Below are 19497 nucleotides of genomic sequence, written 5' to 3'. Positions count from 1 at the left end.
GACAATCGAGATGCTAAAAGAGCACTCAAGGATAAGGCCATTGCGGAGAAACTAAATGAATTCTTTGCATCGGCCTTCACGGTTGAGGATGTGAGGGAGATTCCCAAACCTGAGCCATTCTTTTTAGGTGACAAATCTGAGGACCTGTCCCAGATTTAGGTGTCATTAGAGGAGGTTTTGGGACAAACTGATAAACTAAACAGTAAAAAGTCACCAGGACCAGATGGTATTCACCCAAGAGTTCTGAAGGAACTCAAATGTGAAATTGAAGGACTACTGTCATCTGTAACCTATCATTTAAATCAGCTTCTGTACCAAATGAGTGGAGGATAGCTAATGTGATGCCAATTTTAAAAAAGGGCTCCAGAGGTGACCCGGCAATTTCAGGCCGGTAATCCTTATTTCAGAACTGGGCAAACTGGTTGAAACTATAGTAAAGAACAGAATTGTCAGACACATAGACGAACATAATTTGTTGGGGAAGAGTCAACATGGCTTTTGTAAAGGGAAATCATGCCTCACCAATCTACTAGAATTCTCTGAGAGGGTCAACAAGCATGTGGACAAGGGGGATCCAGTGGATATAATGTACTTAGATTTTCAGAAAGCCTTTGACAAGGTCCCTCACCAAAGGCTCTTAAGCAAAGTAAGCAGTCACGGGATAAGAGGGAAGGTCCTTTCATGGATTGGTAACTGGTTAAAAGATAGGAAACAAAGGAATAAATGGTCAGTTTGCAGAATGGAGAGAGGTAAATAGTGGTGTCCCCCAGAGGTCTGTACTGGGCCCAGTCCTATTTGACATATTCATAAATGACCTGGAAAAAGGGATAAACAGTGACATGGCAAAATTTGCAGATGATACAAAACTACTCAAGATAGTTAAGTCCCAAGCAGACTGCTAAGAGCTACAAAAGGATTTCTCAAAACTGGGTGACTGGGCAACAAAATGGCAGATGAAATTCAATGTTGATAAATGCAAAGTAACGCACATTGGAAAACATAATCTCAACTATGAATATAAAATGAGAGGGTCTACATTAGCTGTTACTACTCAAGAACGATCTTGGAGTCATTGTGGATAGTTCTCTGAAAACATCCACTCAAACAGAATGTTGGAAATCATTAAAGGATAGATAATAAGACAGAAAATATCATATTGCCTCTATATAAACCCATGGTACGCCCACATCTTGAATACTGTGTGCAGATGTGGTCGCCCCATCTCAAAAAAGATATATTGGACTTGGAAAAGGTTCAGAAAAGGACAACAAAAATGATTAGGGTTATGGAACGGCTGCCGTATGAGGAGAGATTAATAAGACTGGGACTTTTCAGCTTGGAAAAGAGACGACTAAGGGGAGATATGATAGAGGTCTATAAAATCATGACTGGTGTGGAGAAAGTAAATAAGGAAGTGTTGTTTACTCCTTCTCATAACACAAGAACTGGGGGTCACCCAATGAAATTACTAGGCAGCAGATTTAAAACAAACAAAAGGAAGTATTTTTTCACACAACACACAGTCAACCTGTGGAACTCCTTGCTAGAGGATGTTGTGAAGGCCAAGACTATAATAGGGTTCAAAAAAGAACTAGATATATTCATGGAGGATAGATCCATCAATGGCTATTAGCCAGGATGGGCAGTGATGGTGTCCCTAGCCTCTGTTTGCCAGAAGCTGGGAATGGGCGACAGGGGATGGATCACTTCATGATTGCCTGTTCTATTCATTCTCTCTGGGGCACCTGGCATTGGCCACTGTCGGAAGACAGGATACTGGGCTAGATGGACCTTTGGTCTGACCCAGTATGGCCATTATTTTCTAAAATATAAAGTTCTCAATCCTCTTGTGGAGTTTCCTTCCTGTTCTTCCATCAGAGGAAAGATCTCCCTTGATGAGAGAAGCAAGGGATTCAGCCCCTGAGCCTTACAGATCTTGGGGGACCTGCTGGAAGACTAGTGCCTCTTCCTGGGCTCTGGGCCCCCGTGTAGTACAGCTCCAACAAAGCCATGCTGACAGGGACTGTTCCTCTTAGGTGCTGACGGTGGTGGGGTTCCACAGCATGTAGGAATGTGCTGTAACATGCAGTGCTGAGCCAGCACTCATTGCTGGTGGTGGGCTCTCTCCTCCCTTAGTGAAGGTCACCAAGCTATTGGGAGGGCTTCCTCAGGGTGCAGGCAGAGAGGAGTTTGATGGTGTAGAGGCACCATGCCTGGCCCCTAGACAGGGATCCTACTGGCCCCTATACTCACCAAGGTAAAGGAGACAATATGTGCTTACATTCCAGGACAGGACTTCCTCAGCTCTTGAAGCAGAGGGCACCTGGGTCCAGTACAAAGTAAAACCCAAACGTCAGCCTTGCTGAATGAGGCTCCATTTCTTTGGCTACAACTTCAAGGTGACTTGCCCATTGATGGGAGGTGGTGGAAAGCAGGCTCCTTATTGGGGGAAACCAAGCTCCTTTTTTGCAGGCAATATCCCTGCTGAAATAAAACCATGCGCTGAACTGGCATTGCTAGATTCTGGGGAGGACAGAGAAAGGAACAAAGCTCATGTGGCAGATGTTAGTCACATTGCTTAATGAGCGACTGGAATGTGCTCTGATACTACGGTGAAGAGGGCAGTATAAGGATCTGCATAGACTAGACTAGAGGCAGCCACAATATAAGGAGCTCCCTACAGGAACATAACCGGATTAGCTAGACTGGCCCCCCAGCAGGTACATGGGTATTCAAATTCCAAGGGAGTCCACACCATAACCCCTGTTGAGAATCTATCACTGGTATTTGTTAGTAAAGATCTCATTGTGAAGCCTTAAAATAAAACTTAATAGCAAAAGTACCTTCGAAATAACAAGTGTGAATGGTGCTAGTGTCTCTCAAGCAAGGCTGCTGTTGCATTGATTCTTTCCCGGCTGTAGTTGAGGACCCAGAGGATCGGCTTGGCACTTGAATGCATAGGGAAGATGCATTCTATTGGTTAATTCAGTACCTGGGAAAGTCTTCTGTTTAGTCATGCATTCAAATGGCTTTGTCTCAGCCCTACTCAATCTGACCACAGAGCGTGGGCTCTGATTGTTCACTTTACTTCCTGTATTTTAGACCCCTGAAATCAAGTTGTAATTCAACTTCCATTGTAAATTAGAATAGGTCAGACATTACGCTGCATCTTCCTTTAAGAACAGTTCAACTGCCTTCTTCTCTCATCAACTACAATCTTTGAGCTCAAAAACAGGATTCATTCAAAAAAAGTCTTCAGACACACACAGAAAAGGTCTATCTAGTATTTAAAGACAGATACACTTCAGAACTCTCTTCTAGAGAGAACAATTGAGCCAAACCAACACCATATTTAGAAAGAGGAAATAAGCGCTACCCGCACCCTTCCTTTTAAAAAGGGCAGAAAAGTTAAGATGTCTTAAAAGTTTTAAGATTTGTCTACAATAAAAGCCACAAAACCCAGGATAAAATTTCATATTCAAAGGAAGGTTAATTGAAAACTTTTAGGAGACCATCACATGGTCCTGCAAATATTTAAGTGTAGGAGTAACTTTACTCATTTGAATAAAATTACTCAGACATGTAAATGTATAGGATTGAGGCTACATAAAACTGCAAATAATGTCATGTGGCTGTGGGCGGGCTCGGCCTGGGCAGAACAAGCCTTAAAGGGGAAATACTTTCCATGGTTTTCAGTTAAAAGTGAGTGTTGGTATTAAGGAGAATAGGCTCCTTGCTTTAGCCATCATCTCTGCTCTGGCTGGGATGTGGTGTCTATCACTTGAAGTCTAGCTCAAGATTGGATGTCTTTCTTTAAGATCTGCTCTAGCTTAGCTACAAGTTACTGTGCGCTTGATGCCAAAATCACTGGGTGAAATTCTATGGCCTGTTCCCTACTGGCCTTAAACATTATGGATCTATATATTTTATTACTATCTGTGAAGTGTGATACATTCTTGGTGCCTCCTTTCCATCAAAAAAACCAACAAGTCTCTTGGTTTCAGACTAGCTCCTAGAGGACAGGTATCCATGTCACCATCCTTGGCACCAACTGGAGCTTTTAGCCCCTGATCCTGCAGGCAGGCCTATGTATGTACGGGCCCTGACTGAGGAAAGCATCCCCATTTGGGACAGTGTGTGCTGGTTTACATGCTCTCCTGGGTCAGGGCCACGCAGAGCCCTATGACATCCACAGGACTCTGCATGGGCATAAGGGTCCAACTGTGCGGATCAGAGTGCAAAATTGAGGCCTTTGCAGGCTGTCTCTGTAGAGAGACCAACGTGAACGAGGCCTGGAGACTGAAATCTCCTCTTACACTCAGAAATGATCCCTTCAGGCAAGGACTGAGGAAAACTGGTGGGGTATTCCGTGTGTGTGTGTGTGTGTCCGTGTGTGTGTGTGTCCGTGTGTGTGTGAGAGAGAGAGAGAGAGAGAGAGAGAGAGAGAGAGAGACTGACTATTTCTATGTGTATTTAGCTAGAGCAAGCCTACACTCTTGGGGGATGGATCCCCAAGCCTGTTGGCACTTTCAACAGTATCACATTCAGTGTAGAAATTAAAAATAAAACCCCTCCCCCAAACAAAAGAACCCTCCTCTAGAAGAACCTGATTTTCTGATATTTTTCCCTTGCACAACTAACCTGGGATGGAGAGGATTTACACAGAGTGAGTGTGTGAACTCCCCCACAGGAGGGCTGAGAAGACATCTGGTCTTCCACAATTAACTCAGGCAAACGATCTTTATTTAGGGATGATACCAGAGACCTTCTCCTGGTGACTTTTATTAGTAGTGCTGCCTCCCGGAATGCTGCAAGGATCAACTCCTCTATTTTAATTTTCATTTCAGTGCTAAGGAAATACAGAATTGGGCCTGTGGACCGACAGTATTCTTGGCAGAACCCCCCACCAGGCCTGATTCTGACCTTATTCCCACCAGTATGACTTGTGTGTAAATCCTTGGCTTTCATTGTAGTTATACTGGTAGGAGAGGAAAGTCTAGCCCAGGAGCTGCTAAAGGACCATTCATAGGGTGTGGAGGGAAGGAAGAGATGTATCCGGGAGCTGATCGCACTTGATGTCTGAGGGACAATCAATGGCTGGCTGAAGTTTGGATTGTTATGGTGCCACATCCTCTCTCCAAACCATGGCACCAGCACCTAGAAGAGACCTACTGAAAGGAAGGCCCCTCCTCACTCTCTTTCTCTCAGTCCTTCTGACCACAGAAATGGAAAGGAGTAAAATTAAACACATTTCTTGGCCATGGAGGCTCTGATATGTTGACAGCCAGCAGGCACATGGCACTCCTGCCTCCAAGCATAAAGGAAACAGGGTCGGGCAACCCATAACTGACATGGGCCAACAAACACCCTTGGCAGTTGTAAGACAAGCATGAAGTAAACACGGCTCTCATGGCAGAACACAGACCAAGCCCTTGTCTACACTGGGGATTTGCCCCAGCTGCAGCCATTGGTGGAGCTGTGCCAGTGCACACTCCCCACGTAGACAGGCAAAGCTGCAAGAAGCCATGATTTGCACAAGTGTAGCTTAACCCCAGTTTCAGGCAGAGGTACAAACAGTGACTTTTAGAGGCTTTGCCTGTCTACACTAAGCATTTGTGCTGGTGAAGCTACACCACTTGCTGGACACCAATGGCTGAAACTCCCAGAGTACACAAGACTAGAGTGAAACATTTGGCTTTGCCTTGAGAGAGAGAGAGAGAGAGAAAGAAAATGAGTCTTAATACTAACAACAACAAAGCTGCTACTGTTCACTGATGAACACAGACGGACAGACAGAGAGCCAGAGGATTTCAATGGCCTTTGTTAATTGCAGGAGCGGGTAAGGCCATCCACGTATGTGACTGCACCTGCAGTTCAGCTAGACATCTAAACGACCTACCGTGCTGCCTGCCAATAACTGCCAGACAAGGCTGTGACTGAGAGGCAGATAAAACCAATCTGAAATCTGGCACACATACAGGGAAGTTTCCTTTAGGGAGCAAAAATCCTTTTTTTTTCTGGTTGAAATCCCAACTGTTGCTGCCACTTACAAGTCCATTACCATTTTCAGTTGGTGACGCAGAGTTATTTAGTCCCGGAGAAAGAAATTTTTGCTTTTTCTCTTTTTATACAAAAACTAGGATATATACAGAATAAGCTTTTTTCTTTCTTTCTTCCTTTCTTTCTTTTAAGAGCAGAACAGCAGGAAAATGTGAAACCATTTCCCCACAGGTTCGGAAAAGCTTGTGCTTTTAGATGAGATCCGGAATATTATTATTTTTAAAAAGGCTTTACTCCCTCAGGGAAAAAAAAAAAGATTTACAAACAAAACAACAGCCTATATCAACTCTCCAGCAGAGAGATGGATTGACAATATTAATCCAAACATCACGCTATTTAATTCCCCAATAAAACATTGGAAAAAAAGGAGCCAACAGTATCCGCGCTAACACTTTTGCTACATATAAAATCTCCAGCTAATATGAAGCCTATGGTACCAATCTCTAAAACAGTTAAGATATATACACATATTTTGGGGGGTATATTAACAAACAGAATATTACAAAATATTAAAGAAGGCAACTCTTCTGTCATTTGTTTCTTTTTGTTTTGTTTTTTCACTTGAAGTTGGCGTAGTCTGAGAAGGCGTCAATGTATTCCTGCACCACCTTGTAGCAGAATTCGTACTGTTCCTGTGATGTTTGGGAGAGGAAAAGCACAGCATTAGATGAGGAAAGGTACTTTGCACTTATGGCCTGTGTTATGAAGGGGTCAGGCTAGATAATCATAGTGGTCCCTTCCTGTCCTGTATCAAAACAATTTCAACCGCATATCTCAGAGTACGTTACAAGAGAAGGGTGAAGCACCATTATTCCCATCGTACAGATGGGCAAAACTGAGTCATGCAGAGCATCCACAGCTCAGCAGAAGCTACGGATGTTTGGCACTTCTGTCTGTAAGTAACTTCCCGTGGTGAAAAAGAAAGTCAGTGGTAGTGTCTGGAACAGAATCAGGTCTCCTTATTCCTAGCACAGTTCTCCCTTCCTGTAGAACTCCAGTTGTTAGGACGAAGGGGGTAGGGGAGAGAATCCTCCTTCTCCCCACCATTAGGATTATTTTAACTAGGGAAATTTCCACTCAAAAAACTTGGTTGAGAGGAAGGAAAATTTGCAGGTACATCTCAAATGAGATCTGTTAAGGCATGAAGGGAGCTAGGTAGTGAAGACGCAATAACTCGTGCCTACCAGTGTCTGCACCATATGCGGCCTCTGTAATCTTAAACTCTTCACTGTCTGAAAGACATCCAGAATCCCCTCGGCTTTAACCCTTTCCAGGACAGTGCTCAGTGCACAGAAGGTTCCTGTTCTTCCTGCCCCAGCACTGGCAAAGAGACAAACAGAAGAGCACAGAAAAAGTGAACATCAGTACAGAGCACATTCATTTGGCTGCATGGATGCTCCAACTCAGGCAGTGGGAGGGAAATGCTGGGGAACGTGAACATCTTGAACAGTCTCCTTTGTGCTTTCTAGTTTAACCACCATTTATAGACAGTTGTTTTCATGTGAAGCATCCCATCGGACTAACTATGCATTGTTCCCTCCTGTCTTGGGCACCAGCTCATGTCTGGCCAGAATTAGGAGGTCAAACAGCTAGTCAGATGGTGCAGAAGGTTTGGACATCCTATGACATGAGCTGAGTGGTCTCAGACCAGTTCCCAATTTCTCCACATCAAAACCCCCCACAAAAACTCAGTTGTCCCTGATATAGGAGGAAGAGACGCCAAGGACAGAATGGGGCCTGGTGACAGAATTATTCCCGGACCCTTCCAGCTCCAGGTTGAGGCACATTGGCTGGGGCAGCGTGAGGGAACCTTGCACCACAGCTGTCTGTGCTGCTCCTGATCAGTGGGCTGAGGACGTTGGTCACCAGCCCAGTCCCTTTCACTGGCTTGCAGATCTATCACAGTTACCCAAGACCAGAGCAATGCTGTGTCCAGTCCCTTGCCCTGACGGGGCTGTACCTGCAGTGCACAGTGATTGGATGGTTCCCAGACTGCTGCTGTTGTTTCTGCACAGCTGCAATGATATTGATCATTCCTTTCCCATCACTAGGGATTCCAACTTCCGGCCAGCCATGGAAATGGAACTGTCGAATCTGCCGGCTCTTGTTTTCCTTGCAGGAGAAAAACAATGACAACTTCACTCCACTGGACCAACCTAAGTCCAGGTGCATAGCTGGAAACAGACTGTTGCAAGGGCTTGGGAAGAAAGGTTAGAAGAGAATGATCAGAAGGGCAGTGGCAGCCGATGCCCAATAGGACCAGTGGCAGTGTGCCAGGGAGTCGGTTGGTGGGGGGTGCCCTGGGGGACAAAGTTGGGAACTGGAAACCAGGGAGGGTTTGGGTGGCCCAGGAGGGAGCCAGCAGAGGTAAGAGTATGGGCTGGATGGCAGCAGGGAGTGGATAACAGTTTCTGGTGGGGGAAGGGAACCCCGCAGTGGGGGAGGCATGACCAGAAGTCAGTGGGAGAGGAGGGTTAACAACGGGGAAGGGGATAGGACAGCAGTGTGCAGGGAGTGGGGTGAACAGGGAGGGAACGGACAGTGGAGGTGTCATTTTGGGGCGATTGTGGAAGGGTATGGAAGCTGAGGAGGGCCCAGGGGAAAGGGGGAGAATCAGCATTTGGGACAGGGCTGCAGGAGCAAGGGGAAGCAGGGCACCTATAGACAGAACCAGGGGTTAACTACAGCAAGTGCCCAGAGATCCCACAGCTGCCTTCCATGGTGAGGGAGAGAGACTCCTACCCTGGTGTTTGTTACTAGCAGGTCCCGCACTGTGTAGCTCTCACATTCCTCCTCTTTTTTCAGCTCCATGGTGATGTCTCCATAGGACACAGAGCCATCAGAAGGCCAGTACTGGGCACATTTCTCCTGAGAAAGCATGAGGTGACGAGGTGAGAAACCTTCATGTGGCAGCGTGAAATCCCCTCCTCCCCATCCTGGCCTGAGGGGTCTGTTACGAGGAGGCCTCGGTAGGCCAGCCATGGGACTCAGAGGTTTAGAGGGGAATTAGGATGCTGCTCTCTAGCTTTGTGCATGAGTGATGTTGCTCTCCATTGGCCAGCACACAGACAGTAACTAGTGAGTGGCCATTTAGCTCAAGAGGTGTTTTGGGAGCGGAATGTCTTGGGTCCTTGTCTCATCTCCTCACGTCTGAAATTTATACTGTGTCTATAAGCACGTGGATTCTTTGGGGGGTAAAACTAGAAGTCGGGCTGCAGCACGAGGTTCTCCAGAGAAGGTTGGGTTAAATAATTACATAATTTGGGATGTGTTGGGAACAAATAATAGGGCCGTCAAAGGGCTGTAGGGTCTTGCATTGATTTTTCCCACCAGTGATGGAGTCATAATGATGTTGCTTTCCCACCAGCTGCAGGATTAGTTAATCCCAGGCACTTACCTGGCCTCTCTCTTCCAGCTCTGTTAACATAACTATAGAGCAGGATTTCCACTCCCAGATCATCCTCCAGAAATCCTCTATTGTGTGCTGGAGAGGTCCCTGGCTAGCAATGTATGAGTCCTTCTGGCGATAACCCTGCAATTTCAAGCCATAGTTGTTGGGGCGGCAGAACTGATGCAGACTGGAAATCACCCCAGTGCTGCCAGCATCTGCAGCAGCAGCTGTTTTACCTGACACAGAGCTATGCTGCAATGAACTCCCTCACAGCCACTTTGAAAAGTTCATCCACAAAGAGATTACTATCAGATGGTGCAGAGCATATGGACAAAAAGTGTGAAGGGTTGGTAACAGTGGGCACCTGGGGAACTGGGTGGGAACTCACTGGGAGAGTTCTGTGGGTGGATCACAGGCTCCAAAGCACAGCTCATATGAAACCAATGTGTTTGGTTTCAGGAGGAAACCGCACCAAAGCTCAGTCTCCCCCATTTCTCTCCCCACACCAACCAGAACCTGAAATCCCTTCCTGGTGGCAGTTGAAAAACTTGGTCCTTGTTTGCCCAAGGCTTATGAACTTGGCTGTCTTCTGCACAGGCAGGGAAGGGGATCAGTGCTGCAACAAACCTTTTTCATCTCTAACTTCTATGATCCCGTTTCCTTTTCATTCAGAAGTTGGAAGCTTCAACAACTTCTTGTACAAAATTACTTGGTGTAGATCTTCTGCTGTGTAGCACATGGTTTTTTATCCTTTTCACGGCAGATAGAATCACAAGAGTTAGAGACAGAAATGGCCCTAACCAGTACAGGGTCAGACAGGGGGTGCAGATCTGTTTTAAATGTCCCAGGTGATGAGGCTTCCACCACAGGGAGACTGTTCCACAGGGCAATACATCACATTCCAATCTCCCCTATTATGACGTAAACCCATCACTCTGGCTTATCCCCAGTATATCACGTAAGTAACTGCTTTCCCCTTCTGGCACCTACACCCTTGACGTATTTGGAGGCTGCTCTTTCGTCCCATGATCCAAATGTAAAAAGTCAAGATGGCAGCATCTCTTGCTCTGCCAAGGCTCTGCCATCACTCATCTCCGCTCTATCAGCTCTGTTATGCCTCAATGTGCTGCTTCAGTCATGCTCCATGGTGAGGACTCACACTACAGGCTATTACTTAGACATATTCAAAACATTCTCCCTTCCTGGGGAGCCTTGTTTTTTAGCATTGATTCTGACCCCAAAGTAGCTTTAATTCCAATGCATTCAGCCTTCCCAGGCCCACCTTTCAGCTATGACTCATCACAGGCACATCATTGAGCTTAGCTATCCAATCACTCTGCCCTACACAGGGTGGTCCAGTAAATTAGTGGGTAACACAAAGGAATCAGACGATCAAGAGTCTTGTACATGTTACATAAAGAGCCTTACAGCATCTCAAGCATGTGCCTCTCTTGTGTTGGGCAGCGCGTCTCCTTTTGGGTCTTTGCCACGCATTGTAAGTGGCCCACGTTGCTCATTTGGCTCTTGAAGAATTGAGAGCTGTAACCCATGGTACGAAGAGCCAGAGATCAGGTTTCCAGCTTTCTGCACCACACAATGGTCCTATTTCTCATGTACCTTCCACCCATGGATCTCAAACTGCCTGACAAACCCTCACTAAGCCTCCCAGCCTCATTGTGAGGCGGGTGTTCCTGTCCTCATTTTGCAGGTGGGAGAAGATTGAGGCATATAGAGGTCGACAGGAATGCGGGGTAGGGTCTGTGGTCCTGACTCGCTCAGTCCCAACAGTGGTAGGAAGAGAGCCTGGCTCCTGCAGACCTTGGGAAGGCTGCAGGCGGATGTGGAATGGACTGCACAGGGGACTTGGAGGAATCAAATTGGCATCCTCTTCCTGTGGACCTACCCAGGTCTGCATGAAAGAGAACCCCACCCAGCCTCAGGGGGCACTCAAAGTTTCTAGGAGCCTTGGTAGGTCTGCCAGTCCTTAGCGAGCTTGTCAGGGGGCTGATGAGGCTTTTGATAGAAATGTGTCTTTATTATAGTAAGAAGCCTTCACGGTGATGCAGTGACATCAAATCTGAGCTCTGTCTCTGCACAGTAAGGGGCTACAGACTTAGGTCTTGTCTACAAAAGAAAATGGTTCAGATTTAACTATACTGCTTTAGAAACTGATGTAGTAAACAGCTGCAAGTCACTTGTGTGAACACTCAGATTCTAGTTTAGAAGTGTCCACACAAGGGGATGACACCAAATTAACGAACTCAGTGTCTAACGCAATGTAGTTAAATCAGGACCAGACCTTACTGCTTCTGTAGAGGAAAGCTCACGTCTCCAGCAAGGTTGTGCTTGGCTAAGCACAGCCAACAATCCACAGTGATGGTCCAAATTAAAAAGTTGAGGTCTTTGGAAATTAGGCTTTAGTCAGCTAAATATTGGTCCTGGGCACTGGCTCACTGCCAGGGCTGCCAAACAAACTCAAGAGTTTTTCTCCTCTTTGCAGTTTTTGTTTTTGCTACAGAGAGGCAAAAAACCACCACCACGAAATGACCAAAACATCAGAAGCCTCTTTGGACCACGGAGAACACCCGCTTTTAGGATGTCATAATTCAGGAACCCCTTGTTTGAGTCAGTTCAACTTTTGTAGAAAAATTTTACCCTGGGCCCAGACCTAACCTACCAGTTTTAACGATGTAGCTTTTACTGTGAATTTTAAGCAGAGAGGAGCAAAACCAGGCCTACACTGCAATCTCCAGTACAAGGTGACAACTGCTGTTCCACAACCAAGAAACATTCCTCCTTCTGACAGTCAAAGTTTCTGTTGTTCTTTTTCATCAGAGTTTGCAGTGAGAACACAAAGATGCTTAGTCATGTGGAGCGTGTCAGTCAAGCAAAGTTCAGTAGAGGCAGGAAATTGAATTCTCAACAAAGCTGCCTACACCGCATCAAGGGCTTTCTGACCTAGATTCATGACAAACAAACAGGGCTGGGATGCCAGGAGGGCTGCTTATACTGCGCTCTGTTTGAAACAGATAGAGTCAGAATGTAATGACAGATCAGCATAGCGGGACTCACCCGTTATGGATGATACTCATTAGAAAATTACACTGCAGGGGGATAGATAGCTCAGGGCATTATGAATGTGATACAGTGCCTTTCCCCTCTCGGTCACGGGTTCGAGTCTAGCCCAGGACAATCATCATCAAAAATGACTTGCCTTTGGGAGCAACTGTCATCTGGGGGTTAGAGACAGGATTGGGTGTCAAAAGACCTGGGTCCTATAGCACTTACTCACTGTTGGGTGGATTGCGTGTAGATGAATGCTAATGAGAGGCTTCCCATTGACACCAACAGGACTACCTGTCAGCAAGGACTGTGCGATCTAGCCCTTGGTGAGTAGATCACTTAACCTCTTTGCCTCATTTACTCCAGTCTGAGGATAATGAGGTTGATCTGCTTTTGTCAAGGGCTTTGAGAGCTGTGTATTATTATTACATTGCATTGTCTGGTGGATGTTCAGTGGCCAAATGAAAGGAGCTGGTAGTCCCTGTTCTATGCCTAGCAGACAGTTATCCACATCATTAGAGTCACTATCAAACTTGTTGGGGGGCTCAGTGGAGGATCCTAACGGGGCTGAAATCACCCTGAGATGTCTCTCTTCAGGTCATGGTGGGGCAGGATGGAAGCTCACGCTGCTTCTGCCTGAGCTGTACATGTTATCAGGATAAACAGGGGACTCCAGTCCCCAGTCAGCCTAGCACCTTCCATCAGCTCTAAATACAATAAAAAAACCCAACACACTAAAAAGCAAGCATTTCAAGACTAGGCCCATCCTGGCTATGTTTGAGGTGGAGGGTTATTGGCTGCAGGTTGTAGAGTCCATGGTTAGAGTATGAACAGGAAACAAGAACTTACATCAATAAAGGACGCATTGACATAGTCTGTGTTCTCTTCACCTCTCTTCACTGGAATGATCACTCGATTGAACTCATCTAAAATAGAAGCCAGACAAGCAGGTTGGACTTTTGGGGAATACTTTCAAAACACAGACACTTGCTACTCAGGCATCAACCTTTGGATGCCCAAGGGTGCCATCGGATTGAGACAACTGAGATGAAGGATGGCTCGGTGAACAGGGAGCTAGCCTGGGACTTGGGAGACCTCCATTCAGTTCCATGCTGTATCCCAGACTCCCTGTGTGACCCTGGGCAAGCCACTTAATTTCTCTGTACCTCAGTTCCCATCTACACATTGGAGATAACAGCATTTTCGTACCTCACAGGTGTGTTGTGTGGATACATTCATTAAAGATTGTGGGGGGGCTCAGATAATGGATAGTAATGGAGACCCTGGGGCTCTTGGACAGATAAATCATAGTGTTAACGACACACTAAAGCAGAGTGAGAAGTGTTTGTGCCTTGGGCGAAACTATTTAGGAATAGAGCTGGTCAGAAATTTTCACTGGAAAAGAATGAATAGTGGTACTCAAATTCTGAAATATCAAAATTTCTCATGAACCAGAAATCTCAAATGTTGACCAGCTCTGTTCCTAAACCATACTGGGAATGGACATTGTCCAGCATGGTCTGCCTCCTTTAGCATGAACACAGCAAATATTCACCCATTTGCCATCTCAGTTCAAGATAGCACTTTCCCCCAGTGACTACCATCTTAATTCTTTTAAATGAAAGTTGAGGTTAAGTCTTTAGCCTTCATGGTTGCAACCTGAAATGTGAATCCAGGAACCAATGCAGTGCTGTCTACACAGCAGTTTGAACCACTCCTTTTCAGACCAATGGGGTGTTGACTCTGAAGCCCAATGATGACAATTTAAAAGTCAGAACTGCTATTTCATGGATCAAAGATTGGAAGGAGAGAGACCATGGAATTCCAGCAGAGTCTGCTAAGGGTGACTTGTCATTTTGGTGTCAACAGAGGGTGGGGCTTAGGAGAGTACTAGTGTTTATTTTCCCCCAATCTGAACCCTCACATATCAGTATCTAGGCACTGTAGAATAATTGCTTGCAAGCACATGGAGCACGGTTCGCACAGCCAAAATTCACATGGCCTAAATCATTATTATTAATTTGTATTGCAGTAGCATCTAGGATCACGGATCAGTGCTAGACACTGCACAGATAACTAACAAAGACAGTCCCTTGTCCCAGACAACTATCAGATGGAACGTAACAGGTGGATAAGACGGAAAAAAAAATCTGCATGACGTGTTGCATGGCTCTGGCTCTTCATCTTCCTACTTCTACACATGGGCACCAGTGATACTGCCAAGAATGACCTTAAGCGGGTCACTTCAGACTACATGACTCTGGGAAGAAGGATAAAGGAGTTTGAGGTGCAAGTCGTGTTCTTGTCCATCCTCCCTGTTGAAGGAAAAGACCCAAGTAGGGACCATCGAATTGTGGAAGTAAATGCGTGGTTATGCAGGTGGTGTCGGAGAGAGGGCTTTGGATCTTTGACCATGGGATGTTGTTCCAGGAAGAAGGATCGCTAGGAGGAGATGGGATCCACCTAACGAAGAGAGGGAAGAGCATCTTCGCAGGCAGGCTTGCTAATCTAGTGAGGAGGGCTTTAAACTAGGTTAAAAGCCTAGTTGGAGATGGAGATGGAGATGGAGACCTAAGCCCTGAGGTAAGTGGGGAAGTGGGATACCTGGAGGAGACACAAGGAGGAGGGTGCAACAGGGGAGGCCTCCTGAATCGTACTGAAAAAGTAGGCCAATCGGCTAGTTATCTTAGGTGCTTTCACACGAACACAAGAAGCCTGGGAAACAAGCAGGAAGAATTGTAAGTCCTGGCACAGTCAAGGAACTATGATGTGATTGGAATAAGAGACTTGGTGGGGTAACTCACATGACGGGAGCACTGTCATGGATGGGTATAAACTGTTCAGGAAGGACACGCGGGGGAGAAAAGGTGGAGGAGTTGTACTGTATGTAAGAGAGCAGTATGATTGCTCAGAGCTCTAGCATGAAACTGGAGAAAAGCCTGTTGAGAGTCTTTGGGTTAAGTTTAGAGGCGAGAGCAACAAGGATGATGTCGTGGTGGGCATCTGCTATAGACCACCAGACCAAGAGGATGAGGTAGATGAGGCTTTCTTTGGACAACTAACAGAAGTTTCCAGATCACAGGCCCTGGTTCTCATGGGGGACTTCAATCACCCTGACATCTGCTGGGAGAGCAATACAGCAGTGCACAGACAATCCAGGAAGTTATTGGAGAGTGTTGGGGACAACTTCCTGGTGCAAGTGCTGGAGGAACCAACTAGAGGCTGTGCTCCTCTTGACCTGCTGCTCACAAACAGGGAAGAATTGGTAGGGGAAGTAGAAGTGGGTGGCAACCTGGGCAGCAGTGACCACGAGATGGTCGAGTTCAGGATCCTGACAAAAGAAAGGAGAGCAGCAGAATACAGACCCTGGACTTCAGAAAAGCAGACTGACTCCCTCAAGGAACTGATGGGCAGGATCCCCTGGGAGGCTAATATGAGGGGGAAAGGAGTCCAGGAAAGCTGTCTTTATTTTAAAGAAGCCTTATTGAGGGCGCAGGAACAAACCATCCTGATATGCAGAAAGAATAGCAAATATGGCAGGTGACCAGCTGGGCTTAACAGTGAAATCTTCGGTGAGCTTAAACACAAAAAGGAAGCTTACAAGAAGTGGAAACTTGGAGAGATGACTAGGGAGGAGTACAAAAATATTGCTCAAGCATGCAGAGGTATAATCAGGAAGGCCAAACAAAGCACAATTGGAGTTGCAGCTAATAAGGAATGTAAAGGGTAACAAGAAGGGTTTCTACAGGTATGTTAACAACAAGAAGGTGGTCAGGGAAAGTGTGGGACCCTTACTGAATGGGGGAGGCAACCTAGTGACAGTTGATGTGGAAAAAGCTGAAGTATTCAATGCTTTTTTTTGCCTCGGTCTTCACAGACAAGGTCAGCTCCCAGACTGCTGCACGGGGCAGCACAGTATAGGGAGGATGTGAGCAGCCCTCAGTGGTGAAAGAACAGGTTAAGGACTATTTAGAAAAGATGGACATGCACAAGTCCATGGGGCCGGATGCAATGCATCCGAGGGTGCTGAGGGAGTTGGCTGATGTGATTGCAGAGCCATTGGCCATTATGTTTGAAAACTTGTGATGATCGGGTGAGGTCCTCGACGACTGGAAAAAGGCAAATAGTGCCCATCTTTAAAAAAGGGAAGGAGAACCCGGGGAACTACAGACAGGTCAGCCTCATCTCAATCCCTGGCAAAATCATGGAGCAGGTCCTCAAAGAATCCATTTTGAAGCACTTGGAGGAGAGGAAGGCGATCAGGAACTGTCAACATGGATTCACCGAGGGCAAGTCATGCCTGACCAACCTGATTGCCTTCTACGATGAGATAACTGGCTCTACAGATATGGGGAAAAGGGGTGGATGTGATATACCTTGACTTTAGCAAAGTTTTTGATACAGTCTCTCTCAGTATTCTTGCTAGCAAGTTAAAGTAGTATGGACTGGATGAATGGACTATAAGGTAAATAGAAAGCTGGCTAGATCATTGGGCTCAACGGGTAGTGATCAACGGCTCGATCTCTAGTTGGCAGCCAGTATCAAGCGCAGTGCTCCAGAGGTTGGTCTTGGGGCCGGTTTTATTCAACATCTTCATTAATGATCTGGATGATGGGATGGATTGCACCCCCAGCAAGTTCACAGACGACACTAAGCTGGGGGGGAGAGGTAGATATGCTGGAGGGTAGGGATAGGGTCCAGAGTGACCTAGACAAATTGGAGGATTTGGCCAAAGAACCTCATCAGATTTCTAACAAGGACAAGTGCAGAGTTCTGCACTTAGGACAGAAGAAACCCATGCACTGCTATAGGCTGGGGACCGACTGGCTAAGAGGTAGTTCTGCAGAAAGGGACCTGGGGATTACAGTGGATTAGAAGCTGGATATGAGCCAAAGGTGTGCCCTTGTTGCCAAGGCGGCTAACGGCATATTGGCTTCATTAGTAGAAGCATTACCAGGAAATCGAGGGAAGTGATTGTTCCCCTCTATTCGGCATTGGTGAGGCCACATCTGGAGTACTGCATCCAGTTTTGGGCCCCCCACTACAGAAAGGATGTGGACAAATTGTAGAGTCCAGCGGAAGGCAACAAAAATGATTAGGGGGTTGGGGCACATGACTTACGAGGAGAGGCTGAGGGAACTGGGCTTATTTATTCTGCAGAAGAGAAGAGTGATGGGGGATTTGATAGCAGCCTTCAACTCCCTGAAGGGGGGTTACAAAGAGCATGGAGCTCGGCTGTTCTCAGTGGTGGTAGATGACAGAACAAGGAGCAATGGTCTCAAGTTGCAGTTGGGGAGGCCTAGGTTGGATATTTGGAAAACTATTTCACTAGGAGGGTGGTGAAGCACTGGAATGGGTTACCTAGGGAGGTGGTGAAATCTCCTTCCTTAGAGGTTTTGAAGGTCAGGCTTGACAAAGCCCTGGCTGGGATGATTTAGTTGGGGTTGGCCCTGCTTTGAGCAGGGGGTTGGACTAGATGACCTCCTGAGGTCTCTTCCAACCCTAATCTTCTATGATTCAATGATCTCCCGGGCAGGCTACTTTGTACTGTGTAGTGAGTCATCTCTTCTAGTCTGCATGCTGCTGCCCAGCTTCTCACAAACACCAAGAAGCGTGAGCACATGGCCTGCCACAGAGTAAGCTGGCCCTAACAGCCAGCTTCGCCCATCTCCCCAGGTGGAGGGAATGAATACAGAGGTCACGTGATCAAAGCATAGGACTCAGAACCAGTTATACTAGAAGATGTAAAAGGCAGCGTGAACTCAGTGAGGGAGAGTTTGAAGAGAGACTCAAAGGAGCAGAAGAGCTGCTCTGTACAGAGTTACAGGCCCCTTAGCTTCCAGGCAAGGGGTCAGGGGGCTGGAGAGTGGGGAGCCAGCCTGCTAGAGGAAAGCCTTGGCAGGGACATGTCTAAGAGCCCTCCACCAAGGGTGTGAGCCAGCTAGGAAGGCTGGGGGAAGTTTTCAACTTTTTTAATAAATCAGACTCCCAAAAGGGGAGAATTATTGAGAAAACACCTGCAGTGTGAAGTTTTCTAAACTGGAGAAGAAGGGGAAACCGAGGCAAGGGCAGGGCCCAAAGCCAGACTGGGTAAGCCCAGCTACAGCCTCAATGCTCAGATGCCTCCACTGGCTCCCCATTCATTTCAGGATCCACTTCAAATTTACCTCATTTGTTTTCAAAGCCTTCCATCTTATGCTGACCACTCTGCTCCCTCCACTCACAGTGGTTCCTCCCCATCCCCTTCACAAACTACTGTTGGTGCGAGAGCCACCTTCTCCGCAGCTGCTGATGCCTCTTGCCTCCCAAATGACTCACCCTCTATATTTATTCATTTGTCCCCTGAGCGTGTCTTTGCCCTGGGCAGGATGGAAGAAAAACTCACATGGAATTATTTGAAGCACCCTGTTTTTCTTCATGTTTGCCGGCAAGTTGCCTGTTCTCATCTTGTCATTCTGGATTTTGATTGAAGTTAGTTTCTGCATGGGGGACAATAAAATCAACCTACAACTTTCAAATGACCAAAAGAAGCCAAGACCATAACAGTCAAAACGCCCCACACCAGTCCAAGCCAGTCGCCCCAAGCCTGCACGCCTGCCCAGGCCCTGTGCCAATCCGAGCCAACTGCCCAGTCTGAGTGAACTGCCTCAAGCCAGCAGTTCCCAGCCACTGGGATATGCACCAGCAGAGGGAGCTCACGCTTTCATCATTGTTACTCTAGGCCATCCCTCCTCTCCTTTAAATAATGAGCCTTGAGGCGGGTCTCTGCATGATGCCACGGCCTGTGTCTCATCGTATGCAGCTGTGCACACTATATTCTGCAATGGAGCTGTCAGAGCTACAATCCCCCTCTGTACTCTCATAAGGATGGTCAGGAGACCTGGCTCAATTCCTGGCTCTGCCAAAAATTCCCAGTGTGGCCTTGGGCCAGTCACTTCATCTCTGTGTGCCCCAATGGCCCATTTTTTTTTTTTTTTTTTTAA

At 46.7% G+C, this 19497-nt stretch overlaps 1 protein-coding gene across 1 annotated transcript in view; it reads right to left on the bottom strand.

Annotated features, from left to right (window-relative positions):
* Positions 1-6379: 6379 nt before the first annotated feature.
* The window catches only part of PTPRA (protein tyrosine phosphatase receptor type A), a 127577-nt gene continuing 114459 nt past the window's right edge, over positions 6380-19497 (bottom strand). The window contains exons 18-24 of the mRNA XM_026648119.1: positions 18900-18993; positions 13364-13440; positions 9458-9592; positions 8803-8928; positions 8021-8172; positions 7245-7380; positions 6380-6692 (exon numbers count right to left, since the gene is read on the bottom strand). Of these exons, the coding sequence (XP_026503904.1) occupies positions 6618-6692; positions 7245-7380; positions 8021-8172; positions 8803-8928; positions 9458-9592; positions 13364-13440; positions 18900-18993 (795 nt within the window). The 3' untranslated portion in view covers positions 6380-6617. The remainder of the gene's footprint in view (positions 6693-7244; positions 7381-8020; positions 8173-8802; positions 8929-9457; positions 9593-13363; positions 13441-18899; positions 18994-19497) is intronic.

This window comes from Terrapene carolina, unplaced genomic scaffold (genome assembly GCF_002925995.2).
Source record: "Terrapene carolina triunguis isolate 2854851 unplaced genomic scaffold, T_m_triunguis-2.0 Scaffold66, whole genome shotgun sequence".
In the NCBI taxonomy this organism is placed as follows: domain Eukaryota; kingdom Metazoa; phylum Chordata; order Testudines; family Emydidae; genus Terrapene; species Terrapene triunguis.
Note: the sequence above shows the minus strand (reverse complement) of the source record. Positions and strands in the feature narration are given on the sequence as shown.